The sequence below is a fragment of the Mytilus trossulus genome, chromosome 6 (assembly GCF_036588685.1).
Source record: "Mytilus trossulus isolate FHL-02 chromosome 6, PNRI_Mtr1.1.1.hap1, whole genome shotgun sequence".
Classification (NCBI taxonomy): Eukaryota; Metazoa; Mollusca; class Bivalvia; order Mytilida; family Mytilidae; genus Mytilus; species Mytilus trossulus.
This window is the reverse complement of record NC_086378.1, coordinates 6046708-6067512: the sequence shown is the minus strand read 5'-3', so window position 1 is coordinate 6067512 and position 20805 is coordinate 6046708. Positions and strand designations below refer to the sequence as shown.

General features: G+C 31.1%; 1 protein-coding gene across 6 annotated transcripts in view; it reads right to left on the bottom strand.

Moving 5' to 3' along the window:
* LOC134720658 (uncharacterized) overlaps positions 1 to 20427 on the bottom strand; it is a 30244-nt gene extending 9817 nt beyond the window's left edge. Inside the window, exons 1-8 of one of the 6 annotated variants that reach the window (XM_063583053.1) lie at positions 20147 to 20427; positions 13641 to 14057; positions 11248 to 11601; positions 10437 to 10472; positions 8928 to 9044; positions 4530 to 4551; positions 3262 to 3337; positions 2411 to 2445 (exon numbers count right to left, since the gene is read on the bottom strand). In XM_063583053.1, coding sequence (XP_063439123.1) covers positions 2419 to 2445; positions 3262 to 3337; positions 4530 to 4551; positions 8928 to 9044; positions 10437 to 10472; positions 11248 to 11601; positions 13641 to 14057; positions 20147 to 20189 — 1092 coding nt within the window. In that variant the 5' untranslated portion in view covers positions 20190 to 20427 and the 3' untranslated portion in view covers positions 2411 to 2418. Of the gene's footprint in view, positions 1 to 2410; positions 2446 to 3261; positions 3341 to 4529; positions 4552 to 8927; positions 9045 to 10436; positions 10473 to 11247; positions 11602 to 13640; positions 14058 to 20146 lie in introns of all 6 variants that reach the window. The other 5 variants (XM_063583051.1, XM_063583050.1, XM_063583048.1 and 2 more) reach the window with 5 other exon arrangements.
* Between the last annotated feature and the right edge of the window lie 378 nt (positions 20428 to 20805).

Below are 20805 nucleotides of genomic sequence, written 5' to 3'. Positions count from 1 at the left end.
TTCTGTTTAACTTTCTAACATGTCGTTAAGGCAACTTTAAACATTTATTACCTTGTAACTATGAACTTTATAATTTGGGCCAAATATGTCCCTTATCGAACTTACTCCTTTGTTCTTAACATGTCTCATGGCAACTAGTAAACGGCTAATCTAATAATTTCTTAAAATTTTTACATTAATCTAATCAATATTCTATTATCTTAAAAACAAACTGTCTTAACACATCACATAATTTTGCAAAACTTTAACTTTTTAAATTTTATTCAAAATTCACAAAAAGTGAAAACATCTCAGCAGAATTGAAATTAAGTAAAACAATTTAACAATCCTCAAAAGTTAAGCTCTTCTCTTTTTTAAATTTTACATAAAAGCTTGCCCTGTTTGTTAAATGTCTTGAGTATAAATGCAGTATATGGAGAAATTGTTATCTCAGAATAATAATAGAAGCTTTGATATGATTTTTGTTAAAATGATCAGTAGTTTATTACAAGAAAGAAACCACTACATTAATTTATGAAATGATTTTGATTATCGAGTGCGAGGGGGATTTTTCTTTCAGATAAAATTGGAATATTTATCAAAACGTGACCTTAGACACATTGATGTTTTTGTCTTAAAATTTAATGTATTTTCTAAATATATTTCATAAACTCCATTTACAGAAATTTAAAGGTTTATCATATTCCTCAATATTCATAAAATATTTGTCACTGGATGTTATTTAAGGTAGATTGATGGTATACCGCCATCTTGGATTGTACAATCACAGTACAAAATCGGTCTAGTTATTTGCCTAAATCTGCAAATTTGGAGACAGATTTGCAATTTAATTGTTAGAAAATTTTTCTATTTAAAGACAACTTGTTAATTAATTGTATTATACAAAATATTTTAACAAACATCATTTTCTTTGGTTTTAAAATCATTTTTTTCAAATGAGCCATTTAAGGGGAGATAACTCTTTTAGTACAAAATTTATACTGGGCTAATAGGGGAATTTTTTATATTTACTTGTAGCAAGAAAACAAGTTCGGTGACACCATGTTTTCTTTTTATTTTCTTAAAACATATTATAAAACCTTTCTTCTCGCAATTTATTTCAAAATTCTATCTCATAGAATTTTTTTTATGCATACTAATGTGTTTTTTCATGAACAAACTAACCAAATTTTGGCAATTTTCAACGACTCATAGCTTGAAAAATAGGACGGTGACCCATACTTTTTATTAAAGTTTTGAAAAGAGCATAGTAAAATCTTCATTTTGGCAAATTATAAAAAAATTCTGTCTCAAAAAATATATACTGGTGATCTACCTTAAAGAGCAGTAAATCAAGATAAATGCCTATACATCATTTACTAGAATCAATTAGAAACTTCTTGCTTTGTAAAAATTTTCATTATCCCTTAATGTTTACTGAAAGTAATAGCTATTTTTCTCATTTTATATGTAAAAAATTCAATTTTAACATATTTTTTTTATGAATTCTTAAAATATTTTGGGGTGTTCATTAGCTAGGAGCAATCAATTTAGTGATCAAAATGTATAAGACTTGACAATTATATGTCAGGAGGAAAATGACTAAGCAACAAAAATCAACAGTGCTCTGCCCAGTGCAGTGAAGATTTTGATAGCTGTGCCTAATCTTACTGAAATCACAGATCTACCCTATTCAAAGATCAATTTATAGATTAGGGAAAGATTGCCCAATTTTAAGGTCTTTCAAGACCCCGAAGATCTATAAAAGATAAATATGTCCTGAAGTTTAAGCGTTTTAATTCCTTTAAAGAAAAAAAAAGAGACTACTAATAAATAATAAATGTCTTACTCCTGTTACAACTGTAATCTGTAAGAAAACAGTGCTTGATAAAGTTCTGATATAACAATGCAATATATCGTGAGACAAACTTAAAGTTAAAGCAGAGGTAATCTTGTTTATTTCATATCTGCCATGCAATATGCTTGATAAGTTTTCCTTTTGAATAATCTTAAACACCAATCTTATGAGCAGTAACATGCACACATACCAACATTTATAACAAGTCATGTAAACAACAATGCAAAATGGCAACAAAAATAAGCAATCATGCAATTCAAAATTTTTTAGCTATTGATATTAATCAAAGAGAAATATAAGGTCAAATAAATAAAATGATAATTTGAAACCACATTTGCAGTAAATATCAGTTTTGACAAAAAAAATAAAAATAATGGAAAAGAGCTTGAGAAAACAGCCAAAAATAGTCCATTTTGAAAAAAATGTTTAATATATTTACAGTAAATAACTTTAAAATAGATTTACCAATCAGGTATTGTGCATGCTTTTTGGTTATTATAGAAATTGGCCCCAAAAAAGCCTGATCAAGATTACAAGTAATATCACATACATGTATATAAACCATTCACTTACAATATAAATTATACAGCTATATCTAGCATTGTGTGCTGTAATATAGTGTACTAGTCAGTATACATACACATACAATAATATCAATCATCCAATAAAGCAAACCACATCAAATTGAATACATAAATATAAATAAAAAATTCAAATAAAAACTAGACAGGAATTTATGGTGAAATTAAAAATGCAATATAATACCCATTAAGTTAAGGCTGTTAAACTAAGACCCATAAAAAAGCAAAATATTGTTAAAATTTGGTTCTTTTCATACCATTTTAATAGATTATTGATGGCATTTCAAATTAGAAGGTGTTTCTCAGTAACAATCTTGTCAAAGGGCAACAAGATTTACTGTTGTGATGTCTAAAAATACTTGAACCCCCACTGGTTCTAATATTTGACAACACCAATGATGGAATATAGGATCAGAGCTTGCTTGAATTGTGTCCCATACTCAACAAAAAATACATTGTAACTACTCTTAGAAATAAATAATATAAAATTATAAAGAAATTAAATATAAAAATGTGTAATAATTGCCTACATGCCCATTTTTATTTTACAGTAACCCAAAGCACTACAGTGTGTGTATTGAAACATGCAGAAAGTTAATGCAGAACTTGTCAGCTCTATTATGATGTTTAGAATAAATTCACAATATCTTATCACAGTAATAATAAAACTGTTGCCAAAAAATAAGTCAACAATTTTATAAACTATATCAATTACAGTTTTAACTTACTGAAATTATCCCTTTTAATAAAATTTGAAAACCCTGTACTTATTCCAAATGGTAAACCTTTAGCTGACGTAAAGTAGTGCAGTAAACTTTCTTGTATAGAATGTGTTATACTTACTCTATCTCTATCTCCATGCCTTTGTTCTTTGTTGGGAACACTATACACAGTATTATCTATTGGGGCACTACCAGTTCTGCTTAAAAATAGCAAAAAAATAAACATAATTATTTTTTTAAAAGCAAGTCGGGCATAATACATAAGTGTGAATATTCTTCAAATCAACTCATTCTTCTGTTACCAGTTTATCCAAACTAGAGGCTCTAAAGAGCCTCTGTCGCTCACCTTGGTCTATGTGAATATTAAACACAGGACCCAGATGGATTAATGACAAAATTGTGTTTTGGTGATGGTGATGTGTTTGTACTGTACATTCTTGCTGCTTACAATTATCTCTATCTATAATGAACTTACCCCAGTAGTTTCAGTGGAAAATGTTAGTAAAAATTTACGAATTTTACGAAAATTGTTTAAAAATTGACTATAAAAGACAATAACTCCTTAGGAAGTCAATTGACCATTTTGGTCATGTAGACTTATTTTTCTAAAGTTCTTACTTTGCTGTACAATATCTCTATTTATAATAATATTCAAGATAATTATAAAAAACAGCAAAATTTCCTTAAAATTACCAATTCAGGGGCAGCAACCTAACAACGGATTGTTTGATTTCTCTGAAAATGTCAGAGCAGATATATCTAAACCTGATTAAAATTCAACCACAGTCAGATTTGCTCTAAATGCTTTGATTTTTGAGTTATAAGCCAAAAACTGCATTTTACCCCTATGTTCTATTTTTTGCCATCTTGGTTGGATTGCTGGGTCACGGGACACATTTTTTTAACTTAATACCCCAAAGATGATTGTGGCCAAGTTTGAATTAATTAGGGCCAGTAGTTTCAGAGGAGAAGATTTTTGTAAAAGTTAACAGACAACAACGACGGACCCAAAGTGATGAGAATAGCTCACTTGGCCCTTCGGACCAGGTGAGCTAAAAAATTAATGTTTTTTTCCCCCTTTAAATAGAAATATAAAAAAATTATATAATTTCTTTTTTTAATGTGTGTTCTAAGAATAAATAAGACAGTGAACTGCAATAAAAATACCCCAAAAGTTTACATTCCAGAAATGAAAAGAATAAATATGCCATAATTATAAAAATAAACGAGCAATGATTTTTTGTTGCAGATTTCAATATAACCCCTACAATAGTTATATTAAAACACTTTCAATCTAAACATGTATGTGTGTTTTCATATGCCTGTATTCACAATGAAGTACAAAAAAAAATGTACCACCATATGTTTACTAACAACATTAAATCTTACCCGTTTTCTTCTTTTGTTCGATCTGAAAAATAGAAAAAAAATCTTATTGATTTGTTATACATTTCTGTAAAATGCTCTGAAAAGAACTAATGTTATTTTTAATGCTTACAAGTCAAAATTTAAAGAACACTGAAACAGCCATCAAGTATTCACTATGTGGAAAAATATTTGCAATTTACCATGGTCTTTGAGATAGAAACCTGAAGTTCAGGGATTGGATAATATGCTTGAATCCGATGTCAAAAACCTTTACATGTACTGGTCCAGAAACTAATTATCAAAACTTGTCCTTATATGGCTATATAAAATCTTGACATATATCAATATTTACTAGTCTGGAGCATCAGACTAGAGGCTATTTGGTGCAGTCTGTTTTGATAACATGTCCTGACAAACCTCAATAAACAAATGTGTGGTCTTCAAATGATATAATTGTGTCTGCAGAAGTGACAAGCAATGCAATACAAAATCATGCCAGCAACATGCAAAGTTCATGTAGGTAAGCAATGTTCCTGAGGTTGAATATCTGAATCGAATTCTCTGATAATTTTAATCCATATAATTTACATCCCAAAAGAGCATAACTTCCCAAAAATATTTGACAAGACTGACTTTCAAGCTAAGCAGGGATTTTACAATGTACTTTTGTCTAAATTTGGCATGAAACAAAATCAAAGAGCTGATAGCTCGGAAGTGGAAGAAGGTGAATAAAAGGTAACTTGAATTACCATAAAAGCAGCCCCACTTACCCAGGCTGCTTTGTTCCATTGTCGTTAAAATGTATTTTTTTTCTTCAAACAAGAACTAACTATACATTTACAAATTTAAATTTGAAAGATTTTACTAGGAATTAATCTAACTACTAGACCTTTTATTAGTCTAGTTGCACATTTAATTAATAAACAAATTTATGATATAAACTTCAATTTAATCCTTGAAAGGAGGTCTAGATTGCTAAAATAATTTAAAATTTTAATTTTTTTATTTGTCCAAAATCATTTAAATTCATTTAATCAACATCCTTTTATGATTATTTGATTAAAATATTAATCATTTATAGTCTTTTTACAATTTACATTTTTAAAAGCAAAATAACTGAAAACAGGATAAAACAAAGGGAAGTAACAAAAAAGTATTTCAATATTCCCAATACACATCGTTTTGATAACACAACCGCAGTAAGCCGGAGGTAAACATCGTTGATTACGTATGTTTGACACCCAAGCTGTCAAGTGAAGCCATATAATTATACATCTTCTTTGATGTTCAGGTAAAATTTAACACAGGTGTCAATTACACCCGTACAGTAGTAAGAAATGATCAAAAAAGGCGTCTGAAAATTTTCATTCATGAGTTTTTTCTCTTAAACGGGAGGACGGGAGGAGACCCCCTGAAAACGGGAGTGTGTACTCCCGTCGGGAGGTTCACATGTATGTTACGAAGGGCATCTAATTCACATGACAAAGGAAAACCATGAATAAAGACAACACTTTATATATCCTTTTTATTAATATAAAAACAAAATCTTCTTGTCTGCAGGATTGCAAATTCGTAACTTCAAGGGCGAACTTGTAAACAGGGCGAGTTGTCCCGAAACCAAATTCACGCATGCGTAATACAAATATCTACAGTTAAAACATCCTGTTACAAGTAAACAAATAACGTTCATGTGGATGAGATGAAATCTAATAATTTACGTAAATCAAAAGGTCATATTTACGATAGTGATTGTTTTACAATCATAATTTACAAATTAAATGATTCAGATGCCTAATCATGTGTAAAAATCGGTGTCAGGAATCTTAAGTTGTTTTGAAATTGTAATACACGAAATGAATGCGGCATACGGAGACTCAATGCTAATGGTCAGCCCCTTAAGTCTTCAGAAGACTTGACGTCTTCTTCCACTAATAAAATAGTCTCAAATGAGATATGAAGATGTATCAACACTTTCAATATTTATTTCCCTTAAGCATTTCCACATCCCCTTTCCTGACAAAATAAGATTCACGATGACATTTCACAAAGATCTGATTGTATTTTATATGTTATAGATATTTCATATCTTTTTATTAATACTCATGTCCATTACCAATCCCAGCAAAACATATTAATACCTTTGTCAATAAGTGAATTATATATTGCTTCCTGTACAGACTTTTTTTGCAAAAATGCATTGCGTAAACTATACATTTATTTTGTAGTTATTTTCATCGTAGCCTGATTTGACCTTTCTTATGTAAAATAATTACTGTTAGAAAGCTGTGTGTCTGTTATAAGCTGAGGTTATAAGATTATAATGATGTGTGGTAATCAAGTAGACTGACGTCTTCGATTTCCAGTGAAGTAAAAATGATAAAGCTGCACCTGGTGTTTCGGATATCATTTAGGTCATTTTTGACCAAGGCCGTAAATCCTCATCAGGTACCCTAGCCTTGTATCATTATAAATACTATGTGTTATTTTTAGGGCACTTTGTCTCGTGAGGTTAATGCCGTGGGTTTCAATAAAAGCTATGGTATAACTTTATTGACCTATTGTATCTTTCGCTGTTAATAATTGTGTATTTCATATATTTTTGTTTGTTTACAACGAAATTATTTTAATACGAAACTGTAGAATAACACTTTTCGGAATTTACACTTAAGGCTCCGCCTACTTTTTAAAACTAGCACAGGCTTCAGAAAAAGCGGGTATTCAGTTTGAAAAGATTTTTCGACAGCGATGGATGCATCTTCACGGTGGTGACAAAAAAAACTGTTTAAGATGTTCTGGATGAGGACACAAGAACTTTATAGTACAGATTTCTGATATTTTGGAAGATTGCTGCAATCCCCTGCAAACTTACGTACAATTGAACTGCAAAGGGTAGGTTTTTAAATTTTATTATTTGTTTTCAAAATGTTCGAATGTTTTATTTTTTTTATATTAATGATTTTGAGGAAATTAATTTCACAAGAATTTGTCTGAGAGTTTGTATGAATTATTCCACTTTTAACTTTAAACCAGAAGTCCATGAGGGAGGATAGAGGAGTCCTGATCCCGCAATCCTGGGCTTTAAAACACCAAATCTCGAAATACCGGGCTATAAAACACGAAATCCAGAGGTCCCGAAATTCGAAAAAAAAAGACTTCCTGGATCCTGAAAGGGTCAATCCCGAAATTACGAGCTTAAAAAAAAAAACCCGATCCCGGAGTCCCGATAAAGGTCCTATCCACCCTTGCCCATGGCATACATTAATTAAATGGGATTTCAAAATGTTCTCGGATTAAATTCATTGACATGCGACGATATAATTAAAATAGGTAATTTGTTTACCATATTTAAAGTTCTTAAAAAGGGGCGTGATTCCTGTGTCCCCCCCCCCCCAACCCCTACAAACTAACCCTCCTTGCCAAACAAATGGTTAGATGTGATTCATGTAAATGTAGCTGTACAGTTGAGCCAATAGAAAGTTTACCATTTAATAAACGAAAATCAACATATTTTTAAACCTTTTTGGTTTGTTCTAGGAGCACATCTTGGTTCATTTAAAATATAGGACAACAGAGTTGGTGTATGTGGGTTCGATTCCCACCCTAAGCAATCATTTATTTCAGCTGGTGCAAAGCGGGCAGTTTAGCTTAGTGTCCCCACACTAACTTAGTTGTTTCTATCAAAAATTCAGGCGGCTGGGTCAGGTCTTGACATTTTTATTTCTTTTGAATTCCTTACACAACAAAACCATGGTATAATTGTGAAAATTATACCATGGATAGCTATGGTATAATTTTCGGTTATTGGGATTTATACTCGGGTTGCACTCCCATAGGTTACATTGTACAGCTATAGGTTAATTAAGAATTCAGCACTGTATATATATGCAATTCAAAAGCTTTATAGCCCTAATTCAGTGTTCACCTGTTGCTTTAGTATGTTGTGTCTGAACTCTGCCAGACTCTGGCCTTATTTCAGAACTAGGACATATTTTTGTCCCATGTGCTGAAACCAATAGAATATGGGAACACTTTTACAAGATAAATTGTTTGAATTTTAAACCAGTTAAGATGCTTAAAGGTAGAGAAAGATTCTTTGTGTATGCCATGTATGCCTTATGGTAAGAAGGGCATAAAATACACATAAAAATAATTCTAGGGAAAGTCAATAATAATATACTAACGCAATTTTAGCAACAGAATACATGAATAATGCTTGAATTACTTTTTTCTATCTAAAAATTTGTCTTAAACTCTTTTCATATGTTTAAATAGGATATGATAATTTCAGTTTCAATCATGTCAATGGCCCATAGACCTCCCAATCATTGTTGACATGAATATGTGTGAAAATAACTAACATTCTATTTCATATGATTTTATGTCTTCAAGGCTTCAAAAATTTTATCACAAAGTACATACATGTTTCTCCTTCGTTCTTCTTTCTGAAGGCCACAAAGTACACAATAACTACGATGAGTATGATTCCAACGAATGATCCAATTATTGCTCCTGCAATTGTTCCAGCATCAACTGTGTCTGAATAATGTATAAAACATTGTATTTACTGTGGAGTTTCTGTATTTCAAAAGTAAAACCCTAACTAAAGTTAACAAAATTTAATTCTTCTAATTTTCTTAGCAGTTAATTATATATACAACATGACAAGTTTAATTTTATTTTATCAAATCTCAATTGTTTCATTTATCACGTAACACTCACTTTATTAGTAATTTCATTGACATTTAATATATTTTAGCATAAACAAGTTTATTGTACGTACCGTTTTTGAAAAAGAATGCAACATCAATTATTTTTTTAAATACTACGATCTAGATCTTCAAACATAATTTTTAAGCTTCAAACAACAAAGGCAATCTATTTCTAAACAGTTGTAACTTATAATTGCATTGTTATTTAAGCATAATAAGCAACAAAGGAAGCTTTTCATTTTTATAATAAATCAATGGAAAAAGAAAATATGAAAAATAAATGATCAATTAAATTGCAGAAGCTAAGTTCACAAGATGACATTTCTAGAAGGAAAAACGAGTCCACATTTACCAATTAGAATTTATTTCTCAAAAACGATATCAATTTCATAATTCCACTGTGTAATAAAATAAATATATATATGTAAATATTCATGATAACTGTAAATTCAGAAATTATTGTGTGCATTTATTATTGCGATTTTGACATTTAAATCTTAAATGCGATTTAATTTTATACTGTCTTAAGATTAGTCCTGCTTAATAAACATTACAAAATGCGAGTATTAATTATTGCGTTTACAACTCTATCCCATTATTGGCTATAATAAAAACCATGCAATAATTTCTGAATTTACAGTATTACATTCATAACTTTTAATTTTGAGTTTTAATTGCAACATGAAGATTCATTCATTCTAGCACTAAAAAGACATGTTGTTTCTCTAAAACATGTCCGGCCCTGAAGTAAATTCATATGACTATATGCCTAAATTTGCCTAACTAGTAAAGACAGGGTTTCACAGTGTATTTATTTAGCAAATGCATAATAACACAATACCTTGAAAATGCTATCATGTGTCCACATTTAACAATTAGAATTTATTTTATAAACTGCTCGAATAGTTTTTTTTTTGCTCTTTTGACTCGATGGATTCGATTTGTTGATGAGATGATGACTCTTTTACATGAAGGTATGGTTGATTTTTTAATCATGAATTATCAATGTAAATTAAAGTGAAATCAGACATGTCAGACATGAATAGAAAGATGCATAAAATTTTACACAGAAATCAATTTTTACAATAAACATTTTATTTTCAAGATACATTTCTTTATATATGAATGTTTGTAGAATATGTTTTTTAAAAATTAGAAGGATAGACTAGAACCTTTACAACTAAGATTATTTGACCATAGGAAATTATCCAATACCTACCTCCAGGGCCTTGGGGGTCTCGAGTTGGTGCCGTATCTGGAAAAAAATACAGGTAACATTCTTTTATAATCAAATTTACTTTATGTGTTTCAAACTTGTGATAAATTATCTATTTTGATAACTACATATATATTTTTCTAAATGTAATTTTTTTTAATTTAAATTAAACAGCATAAATCCTATCCCACTTCAGCATGTTCAGCAATGCAAAGACCAAGAATTAGTTAATATATGATTAATTTGGACTTTTTCTACTTCTTAAATAAATTACCTATCACATAAAATACAAGAAAACATTTTTGTTATTTAACTTTTACTTGTATCTGGTCTAAATACCAGCTATGATTGTTTGGACTGAGTTAAGCCATTCCAATTGATATTTTATAGAGTGGATTTCTATGTTGTTATGTTATTGTTCCAGATAAGGGAAAAGGTTTGGCATCATCAAAAGCTTTAATCCCACTGCTATTGTTTGCACCTGTCCTAAGTCAGAAATCTGATGTTCAGTAGTTGTTGTTTGTTGATGTGGTTCATAAGTGTTTCTCATATTTAATACAGATACCGGTAAGACTGTTGGTATTCCAGGCCAGTTTGAATGGTTTAACACAAGTAATTTTTGGGCCATTTATAGCTTGCTGTTCAGTGAGAGCCAAGGCTCACTGTTAAAGATCACAAATTGGCCTTTAATGGTTTACTTTTATAAATTGTTACATGTATTTGGATGGAGTTGTCTCATTGGCACTCATACCACATCTTCCTATATCTCATCTATTTACATGTTAAATAAGCAATCAAAATAAACAAAACTCACATCTAAAAATGGTGACATTAGTTGATATTGAAGATGGACGGTTACATACATTAGAATCACCACCGGTTTCACATCGGAATTCTGTGTATTCGTCAGCAGCTGATACGTTGTATCTCAAAGTACTTGTTCGTCTGTACATGCAGTCTTGTAGGAATTCTGTTCCAGGGTCAATATTTGTATTGTCATACCAACCAAGAAAACTTTGGTCAGTTGGTCTCCTATAACACCATCTTAAAAATTGAGCAGGATTTCCAACTTCTCCTGTACACATCAACTGCACCAAGGTATATGGAGTATAAATTCCTTCTGGTTGTTGTGGACTGACTGTCATTTGATCAATAGCTGTTGGTTTCACTAAATACAAAGAATAAGTAGATGTTACATGCATGAAAGAAAGAACTTTCACAAAACCTTTTTAAAAATTTGGCTGTAGAAAGGCAAAAGAAATATGGTCTTTAGGGTACTATTCTCATAATAATAACTGCTGTATAATTAACCAGATGATCCACAGGACGCAGCTTTATTCAACTGAAGAGGTCAAACCCTGAACAGTTGGGGCTAGTATGGACACAACATTCAAACTACATACAGTTCTGAATTTGGATTTTGATTAAATACATGTAGTTGACAGAGCATAAGTTTCCGACACAGAATGAATGTGGTCTTATGAACTTAAAATGGTTTGTTTTTGTTTTTGAGCAATTCAGTATGCTGTTGAATATTAATTCTTTGATATTTGAAGTAATTTTCTTTTTCATTTCTGAAATCTGAAATAAGAAAAATTGAACCCCACCAATTTTTGTTCACCTCCCCCTTTCCCTTATTCCAAAAATGATCTCAATTCAAATTTCTTATGAAGTTTTCAACAAAATCTACTCATTTTAATACATCATAAAATATAAAATGTCATACAGACATGATTTAACTACCATTCTTGACAAAGAAAGATAACTCCAATGCAACATTTTATACATTGTATTGGCAAATTTCCAATGAAGTTCATTAAACTAAAGTTTTTGGCAAATTTCCAATGGAATTTATTTAAAATAATAAAATTTTTGGCAAATTTCCAATACACATTGTACATAATTTAAGAGCAGTTAGATGAGATATTAAAATGAGTTTCAATTACCAACTTTACACTGCTTTTGAATTATGCTATTTACTTTACTTGATTTTTAATGGTTTGAGCCATAACTCCCAAAGACAATTCTTACCATCCCTTTTTGATTGTCTTACCTTGGGAACAAAATAAGGAAATATGAATGTAATGTCAGCCATGTAGTTGAGAGGATAAATAAAGAACTGAACAATGGCCGAAACGTCTTGAAAAATTGGTTTATTTATACAATTTATAATATATAGTATAAAGTATGTTCCCTATTTGAATTTTGAAAACAAGGAATAAAATAAGGAACAGATGATTTTCACAAAAAACAAGTTTAGAGTTATTTTAACAATACTAGTAGCATTAATATTAATATTTTTAATAAATGCAAGGGTGTATTATAAAACGTCCGTGATAAGAGTAAATAGAATGAACACGAGGAAAACATACTAAATGGGAGAAAGAACTCAGGACAAACAGACCAAAGGCAAACATATAAACAGGGTGAGTTGACCCAATACCAAATTCATGCATGTGTACTACAAACATCTACATTAAAAACATCTGGTTACAAGTTAACAAATAACATTCATGTAGAAGAGGTGGGTCTCATTGAGGTCTAAGCCTAATGCAGGATTGCCGATTTTTTTAAGCATAACATGTGAAAGTCAAATTGTTGTGCTGTGAAAAACAGGAAATGAAGTTAAGCAGGACATGGGAAATTACCAAAAAATGAGAATTGCTTACATACATAGTGTAAGCGGGATACGGGAATCGACAAAACAGTAAGCGCGATACGGGAACAGAACCCCCCAATGAGATCCCAGATGAGATGACATATAATAATTTACATAAATAAAAGGGTACATATTTCCGATAGTGATCGTTTTTCAATTCTTATTTACAAATTAAATGATTCAGATGCTTCATCATGTGTAAAAATCAGTGTCAAGAATCGGAAGTTGTTATGAAATTGTAATACACAGAAACAGATACAGCCTACAGATTACAGAGGTAGTAATGGTTCAATGATTTTACAGCCAGCACCATAGGCCTTCAGAAGACGTGAAGTCTTCTTCCGCCAAAAATGCTTGTTTGGGCCCTTATTCCTTAACGATTGGGACCATCATCCCCAAATATAATCCCAACCTTCCTTTTGTTGTATTGAACCTTCTGAAAAAATTTCATTAAGATTAATATCATGCATTTTGATCCATAGTTGTCTCAAACCATATCTCTAAACAATAATAAAAAAAAAAGAAAGTTAAAACGCATCGATACATACCACTTAACTGAACAGTTCCAAATTTATCTATATCAATTGGTTGGTTATTGTTGGTGGAAGAACCAATAATCTTGCAACGATATGTTCCTTCATCTGAACATTGTACTTGTTCAGCTGGGATATCAAATTCTAATCCTGTGTTCGTTGTTACTGGAGCAACATATTCTCTTATGATAGTAGCACGATTTCTCCAACTTGTCTTTTTCCAAATTGTAACGTTTTTTAAAGTCTTAAAGTCAAAAACAACAGATACAATATCCTGAAATCCTGATGAGGAATTCTGTGAAATTGTGATGTGAGTTATACCATTCCACAATGATTGAGCAGATGGACTACATGAAAATTTAAGTTTTTGTAGTTTATAATTAACAAGTCCTGCAGTAGCAAAGCTGACATCTTGAGAAGATATAAAATCACCTGAAATGTATCAAATGAGCATATTTAGAAATGTCAAGTAAATTCTTTTTTTCATAAGAAAATGTGTATCTACAAAGGTTATTTTGCACCTTCTTAAATTAAAATAAACTAGGAATGTATCCATGGGACACAGATGAGGCCCTGCTTGCATATCATATAAAATTATACATGTGCAGAAACATGGGTGAAGAACTAAAATGCTAAGCTACCCAAATTTGTTCTTGATTGAGTTTTGTTGTAATGAATATTGTGTATAAGTTACATAATATTCAACTAGATGACCTAAAGAGCCTGTGTCGCTCACTTTGGTACATGTGGTAATATGTGCATATTAAGCAAAGGACACAGATGGATTCATGACAAAATTGTGTTTTGGTGATGATGATGTGTTTGTAGATCTTACTTTACTGAAAATATGTGCTGCTTACAATCATCTCTATCATGTCTAGACTATCTATAATGAATTTCACCCAGTAGTTACAGAAGAAACCATTTTGTAAAAATTTACAAAAATTAACAATCACGTGCTTACCACAGGCTCAGCGCTATCCAAAAATCCTTGGCAGAACACTGAACCTGATGAAATTCATAGGTTTTTACCTGACCTTTCAAAAAAATCTAGTTTCAGAGTACAGTCTCCTGCTCCGAAAAGAGCTACAGTGACTGCAAAAAAGTTTTAAATTTTCACCGCCAAATAAACAGGATGTTAACCATGTTGTCTCCCCTCAAAACATGTATATTTATACTAATTTCTGAGATTATTTCAATCATTTTACCTGTTTTAATACACCTTATCGCTAATCCTGGCTGACCTGGCTGCTTGAACATTTGACACTTTAACAATCCCATTGTGGTATCAGATATTTTGTTTTATGACGTCAAAATTTAACAGGGAACCTGTGTGATATCCAGTAATGGCAGACAAATAGCGATAAGGTGTGCACATATTGAGAGCTAGAAATAATTAATTTTTACAATCAAATACTAAAAAACATGATATTTCATCCCCAATTAAGTAAATAAACGGGGGTTTCCCTCCATGGTTATTTTTAGTCAAGGGCATAACCCCCATTTTTTTATATGAAACTGTTTATAGCATCGATCCTTTATAATATCATTGGGCCTAAAATAAAATTTCTTTTGTTCGGCATTGCCAAACAACCCACTGAAAAACTGGCCCCCCAAATAATTTTATTTGCATTTCATATTTATCAAACAAGCATTACTTTACCCATAATTTATTTATCTGTAAAAAGTGTCTGTCTGACAGACATTATTTTATTTTTTATAGGAGATGATTTGCAAGGCTTAGTGTTTGTCCGACTCCAACTCAGTTGCAACTCACAAATAGAATTTCCCTACTATTCTGCTAACAACACACAGAATTAAACTTATATACCACGGGATAACATCTTTTTCCATAAGTGGGGCGAGTTGGCATTACTAAATTCATCTTGGTTAATAATATATTTATCTAGATTTTACCGTTTTCCATTAGGTGGGGGGAGTTGGCAGGAGCAATATTCACGGAATTTAACTTATATACAACGGGATAACATCTTTTTCCATAAGTGGGACGAGTTGGCATTACTTAATTCATCCTGGTTAATAATATATTCATCTAGATATTATCATTTTCTTTTAAGTGGGGCGAGTTGGCAGGAGTAATATTCATGGAATTTAACTTAAATATACAACGGGATAATATCTTTTTCCATAAGTGGGGCGAGTTGGCATTACTAAATTCCTCCTGGTTAATAATATGTATCTAGATTTTTAAAGTTTTCCATTAAGTGGGGCGAGTTGGCAGGAGTAATATTAACCGGATTTAACACACTTCACAAGTGGGGCGATTTGGTTATCCTGGTTGGGGCGTTTTTTTTTAAGTTGGGCAAGTTTGTGAAAAAGTGGGGCGATTTGTCAGTGGGGGCGATTTGTCATGGATTCCACATATTCAAGTTGATGAAGAACTGAGCAGTCATGATACAGTTGGAAGGCAAACGCCTGAATCTGACAGATAGAGGTCAATTTGTCGACAAAAAAAGAACCCGTATGTAAAATGTTTACGCCCACAAACAGCGCCACCTATAATTTTTTCTACGGCATCTTTGAGAACGATGTCCCATTCTGTAGTAAATTAAAACATTAAATTAACTAAAACATAGAAAAGTAATTGTAAAATACAAATTAAAAGATATATTTGCAGATGACTGTTTATGCATGATACGCTGGCAATGTGCGCAATGTCCTTTAATCCAAGACTGAAAATTAGTTTGTTTCCTACGTCAAGATGGCGGATTTCAATGTTTACATTTTTTCACCTATTTACAATCTGACACAATTTCGTATCCAATCATTTATTAGCAATTTTATTATTGATCTTTAAATATCATCCAATTACATTTGCCGTTAGAAAGTGGCTACACGTTACCAGCCGTCGTTACAAAGTAGCCATGTGTTTTGTGGGGATACCTTGGGAATGTTGTGAATTCAAAAGTTACGGTAAAAATCAATGTTATCTTCCTTATATTTCCATGCATACACAATTTATAACAGCAAATCCATTCTTAACAGACCCCATAAGGTAAACGGACATATTTAACTGTCTGATTGAGCAACAATTCGTGTAAATAAGCCTGATGGGTCGTTTTGAATTCAAGCACAGCAGACAAACACGTGGTAGATTGTTTATGTTTGACAGTTTGTTTACCTGAATTACACGTTGATGTTACTATATACTTACCAATAACCTTTATCGTGTTATACTTTCAAGAGTAATATAATAAATCTTACTCAAGAAATACGTCTAGGTCGGCGCAGGGACTTCCTTTTCTTTGTCCTTAACTAATGAGAGTGTAATGATACATTACAGCATTTTTTTGCATTTGATATATTTCATGTACATGTACATTTTATGTACACAAAGAACAATAAAGTAAAAGAACGTACATGGGTTTAATTCCCACCCTAGGTATACGTTTTGACTCTCATAACAGGTTGGAACAAATAGAGCAGATAGCAATTGACAATAATGTAATGCTAAAATGCTGATTGATGGGGTCAAATCATCAACATCATTTTTTCTAGTATACATCAACTCCCCTAAGGATAAGTCATACTTTACTAAGAGTCCAGTGGCTAAGTCCTGTCTTTTTTGCCTCTGATATTTACTTATTTATATTTTAATTTCTAATATTCTCTTGTGCATGTAGTAAGGCAAAAGCTATTGTTACTCTTATTTTCCTCATTTGCCTTAAAACAATTGAATGTATTGATTGTTGATGTATGTAAAGTGACTTGTAATTTAACTGTCACTGCTAAAAGATACTTGGACTCTGATAATAAGTGTCCAGACTGTTATCTCATTGGCAACTATATCATAAATGTCAGTTTCCCCTTTATAAGTTAATTTTTTTAAGAAAAGAATTTAATAATAATATAATAACAAGTTGTAAAAAATTTGAAAAGTTCAGCACAAGGGCCAAATCTTATTGGCTTTTCATTCAAGAAAACCTAGAGGCATTGAAAAGTGTTGCAATTTAAAATAAATGGTTTGAACTCAGAAAACTATCAATATATAGAGTACATATATTGTTTAATTGGGCCTTTAGGAATATTTGCCAGTTAATTGAAGATATAATTGTTAATTGCCTTTTCAAATACATGTGTGGCTCTGCACTGGCTGTGGTTAAAAATCTAAGAATGAAGTTGGTTATCTTCATATTTATCTGATTAATATCAACATAATTGTTCCATTATATATACATACACATGTATATATAAATCATTGTAATACATGTACATTACTTTGCTCTTCATATGCCCTATAACAGTGTTTAATTCAGTGGAATAAAGTATCTTGTCTTAACCACATTTCTTTATTTTAGTATTGACAGGTTAACTTTTAAAAGCATTTAAAGTCAGTGAGTTGATGACAAGCTCAGTCAATGATTGTAAATCCAGATAAATATGAGTTTTTTTTATAAAAATAAATAATGTGATTAAACTGGTTATCTCAATTAAAAGAACTGACATTCTGCTTTGATACTATGAGATTATTTCTGATATATCAGAATAATAAATTTCCCATTGTTGTCCTTTTTCAATAAAATTCTAAACATACTGTTTTTAAGTCAGTTTTGTTTTTGTCTGAGACTACTATAACATGGGAGGTGACCACAATCTCTATGTTATACATTGAAGTATAGTCTCAGGTTTTTGTAGTCCAATTGACTGCATTTTAGAGCAGGTAAATGTGAACTTGGATTAAATTTAAAGTCATTCAGTATATCTAATGACATCATACCACTATTTTATTTCATCAAAGCATTTTCAAACTTTATTTACTGGTCAGCTTAGGTTATCATCCAATCAATAATTTAATTGAAAGGACTTACAGTTGGTTAGTTGGTTGCAGGACTTTTGAATTCAAATATAAGAAAGAAGAAAAAATATAAAGCAAAACTTCAAATATTACATATAATAGGATTTATGATAACTGCAGGATAGATGATTGCAATGCTGCTTTTGTTCAGTTATCTTTGTGTTGATTATTATGTTTTAAATCCCTTTCTGGGTCTTTGAATTTGATTTGAATGTTCAGATTTTTTTCTCTTGTCAGATTAAGACAAGCAACAGAACTTGTACAACTTATGTAGTTTCTTATCTCAGGGTGAATCCAGAAAATTTAAAACATAAGTGGTGGTATTCTCAACCATAATAACAAGGATAAAAAGGTGGTTCCAACTATATGCATGATCCCATTCAAATACATTAATCTTCCATAAAGATGAGGTTCCAATCACCAGACTCCCTGAGATCTGCAACTGTATCTTAAATCAGCTTTTATAAAACAAAAATTGTACATGTACTTCTGGCCACTGCAGATTGATTTTATTTTCAATCTATGGTATTAAATGCTCACAATTTTGAAGACTATTTCCCTTTTTCCATATTTTTGTTTAAATGTAATCTTCTGCTTCTGCATCTATTGTAACACAGGTTCTTCTGACAAATGACTGATAAACCCATCTTGTATCCTTCTATCCTTCTATCTACCAAAAGGGTGTTTGAGAATATATATATACAATAAGTTCAAGTATTTTGTCAAGAAAAAGTCAGTCTGTTATAAAATGTAGGTAATTGTCTTCTATGGAAGTGTTCAAAAACCTGTAAGAACTTGAAAAAAAATGTCATATTCAACCTTTCCATGGCTATTTTAATGTTACAACAGTAGAGGAACATAGAATATTGAAAGGTATTCAAGAACTCGTCGAAATAGATCTGCAATCATTAATTTTACTCAAATTTACTGTTGTGAACTTGCAATATCATACGATGCGCGTACCGAGTTATCTCCCTTTGATCTCCACTTCGCCACGAATAAACTGACACAATTGCGTATCCGGGGTTTTTGTGATCTGATATTGTAATAGTAGGAGCAAAAAATGGTTTTACTTCATATTTTATACCCCTCAACACGTTACCAAACCTATTTAAGGATTTATTACGAAGTTTCCGTGGACCTACGCAAATTTTCAGAAAAAAAGTTTCACTTCAATCGTGAATTTATAACATTTTAACAATACTTTTTTATTATAATTATATAAAATAAGAAAGCTTATTCAATCTAGAATTGAACACTTTGGTTTTTATTAATGTACGAGTTCAAATAAGACGATACGAGTCCAAAAACCACGAGGCATGCACGTTTTCAAAAAAATCGTAAACTCTGACCTTTTATCACGTGACCAATGTCTTGAACTTAGAAGCCATTAAATCGTTTGCCGTTCAACTGGATAAGACAGCACTTGGAAACATCAATAACTTGAATTATCTCCCCTTGTTGGTCAACACTTGAAATCATCTATGCCAACTCCAATCAAATTTTTCATTGCTCAATTACAAACTCAACAGTTATCTTCAGTATCAATAGTAGACAACAGTATGTGTCAGAACCTAGTCTATGTTCTTGTTAAATTTTGAAATAAACACAGCAGTTACTTTTAGTGTCAACATCAGCACTGATCACACATCATTTAGAAATCTGAAGGTTTTTTGTGTATGTTTAAAGAATGCAATTTACTTACCAAGTGATAAAACTAATAATAATGTAAATAATATGTTCGACATGATGATACACAGCGTTGTTGAGATAAATATTCTATTTCTTGTTCGCTTCCTGTTTCTCTTCAATAATGGCGGTCATTACAAACCAAGCCAGCTCACCTATGTTTTGAAATACAAATATAAAATGTACTTATTAGAATGGTTTAATTTTTGAATTACTGATAATACTACTGTTTATAACATATATCTTAATGTTCCTTTATAACAAAGCATCTAAATGTGTGGACGTATATGCTATAGTTCCGAGAACTATTTTTTGTCTACCTGAATTTGCGCATTAATATTACCTGTCAAAATACCACAGGTATGCATCAGTTATTGACATGATCTTGTATAAATACAGTGATTAGGTATTACGCATTGCAAATGACTCGCATTATGATTGTTTGTTTTATCTTTTTTGTTATTAAATTTTTTTTGCAGACTTGACTGAACTTTTTTATAATGTGCATCTGACTGCAAAGGTGGAAAATCAGATTTCTCACTACATATTTTTTATTCTCCTATTTAGACCGTCCGTATCAAATTATACATACATGAATTGGATTAAAATTAAAATAATAAAAGTACAAACTCATGATACTGTGTGCATAATGGTACATATGATGTTTTTGGAATA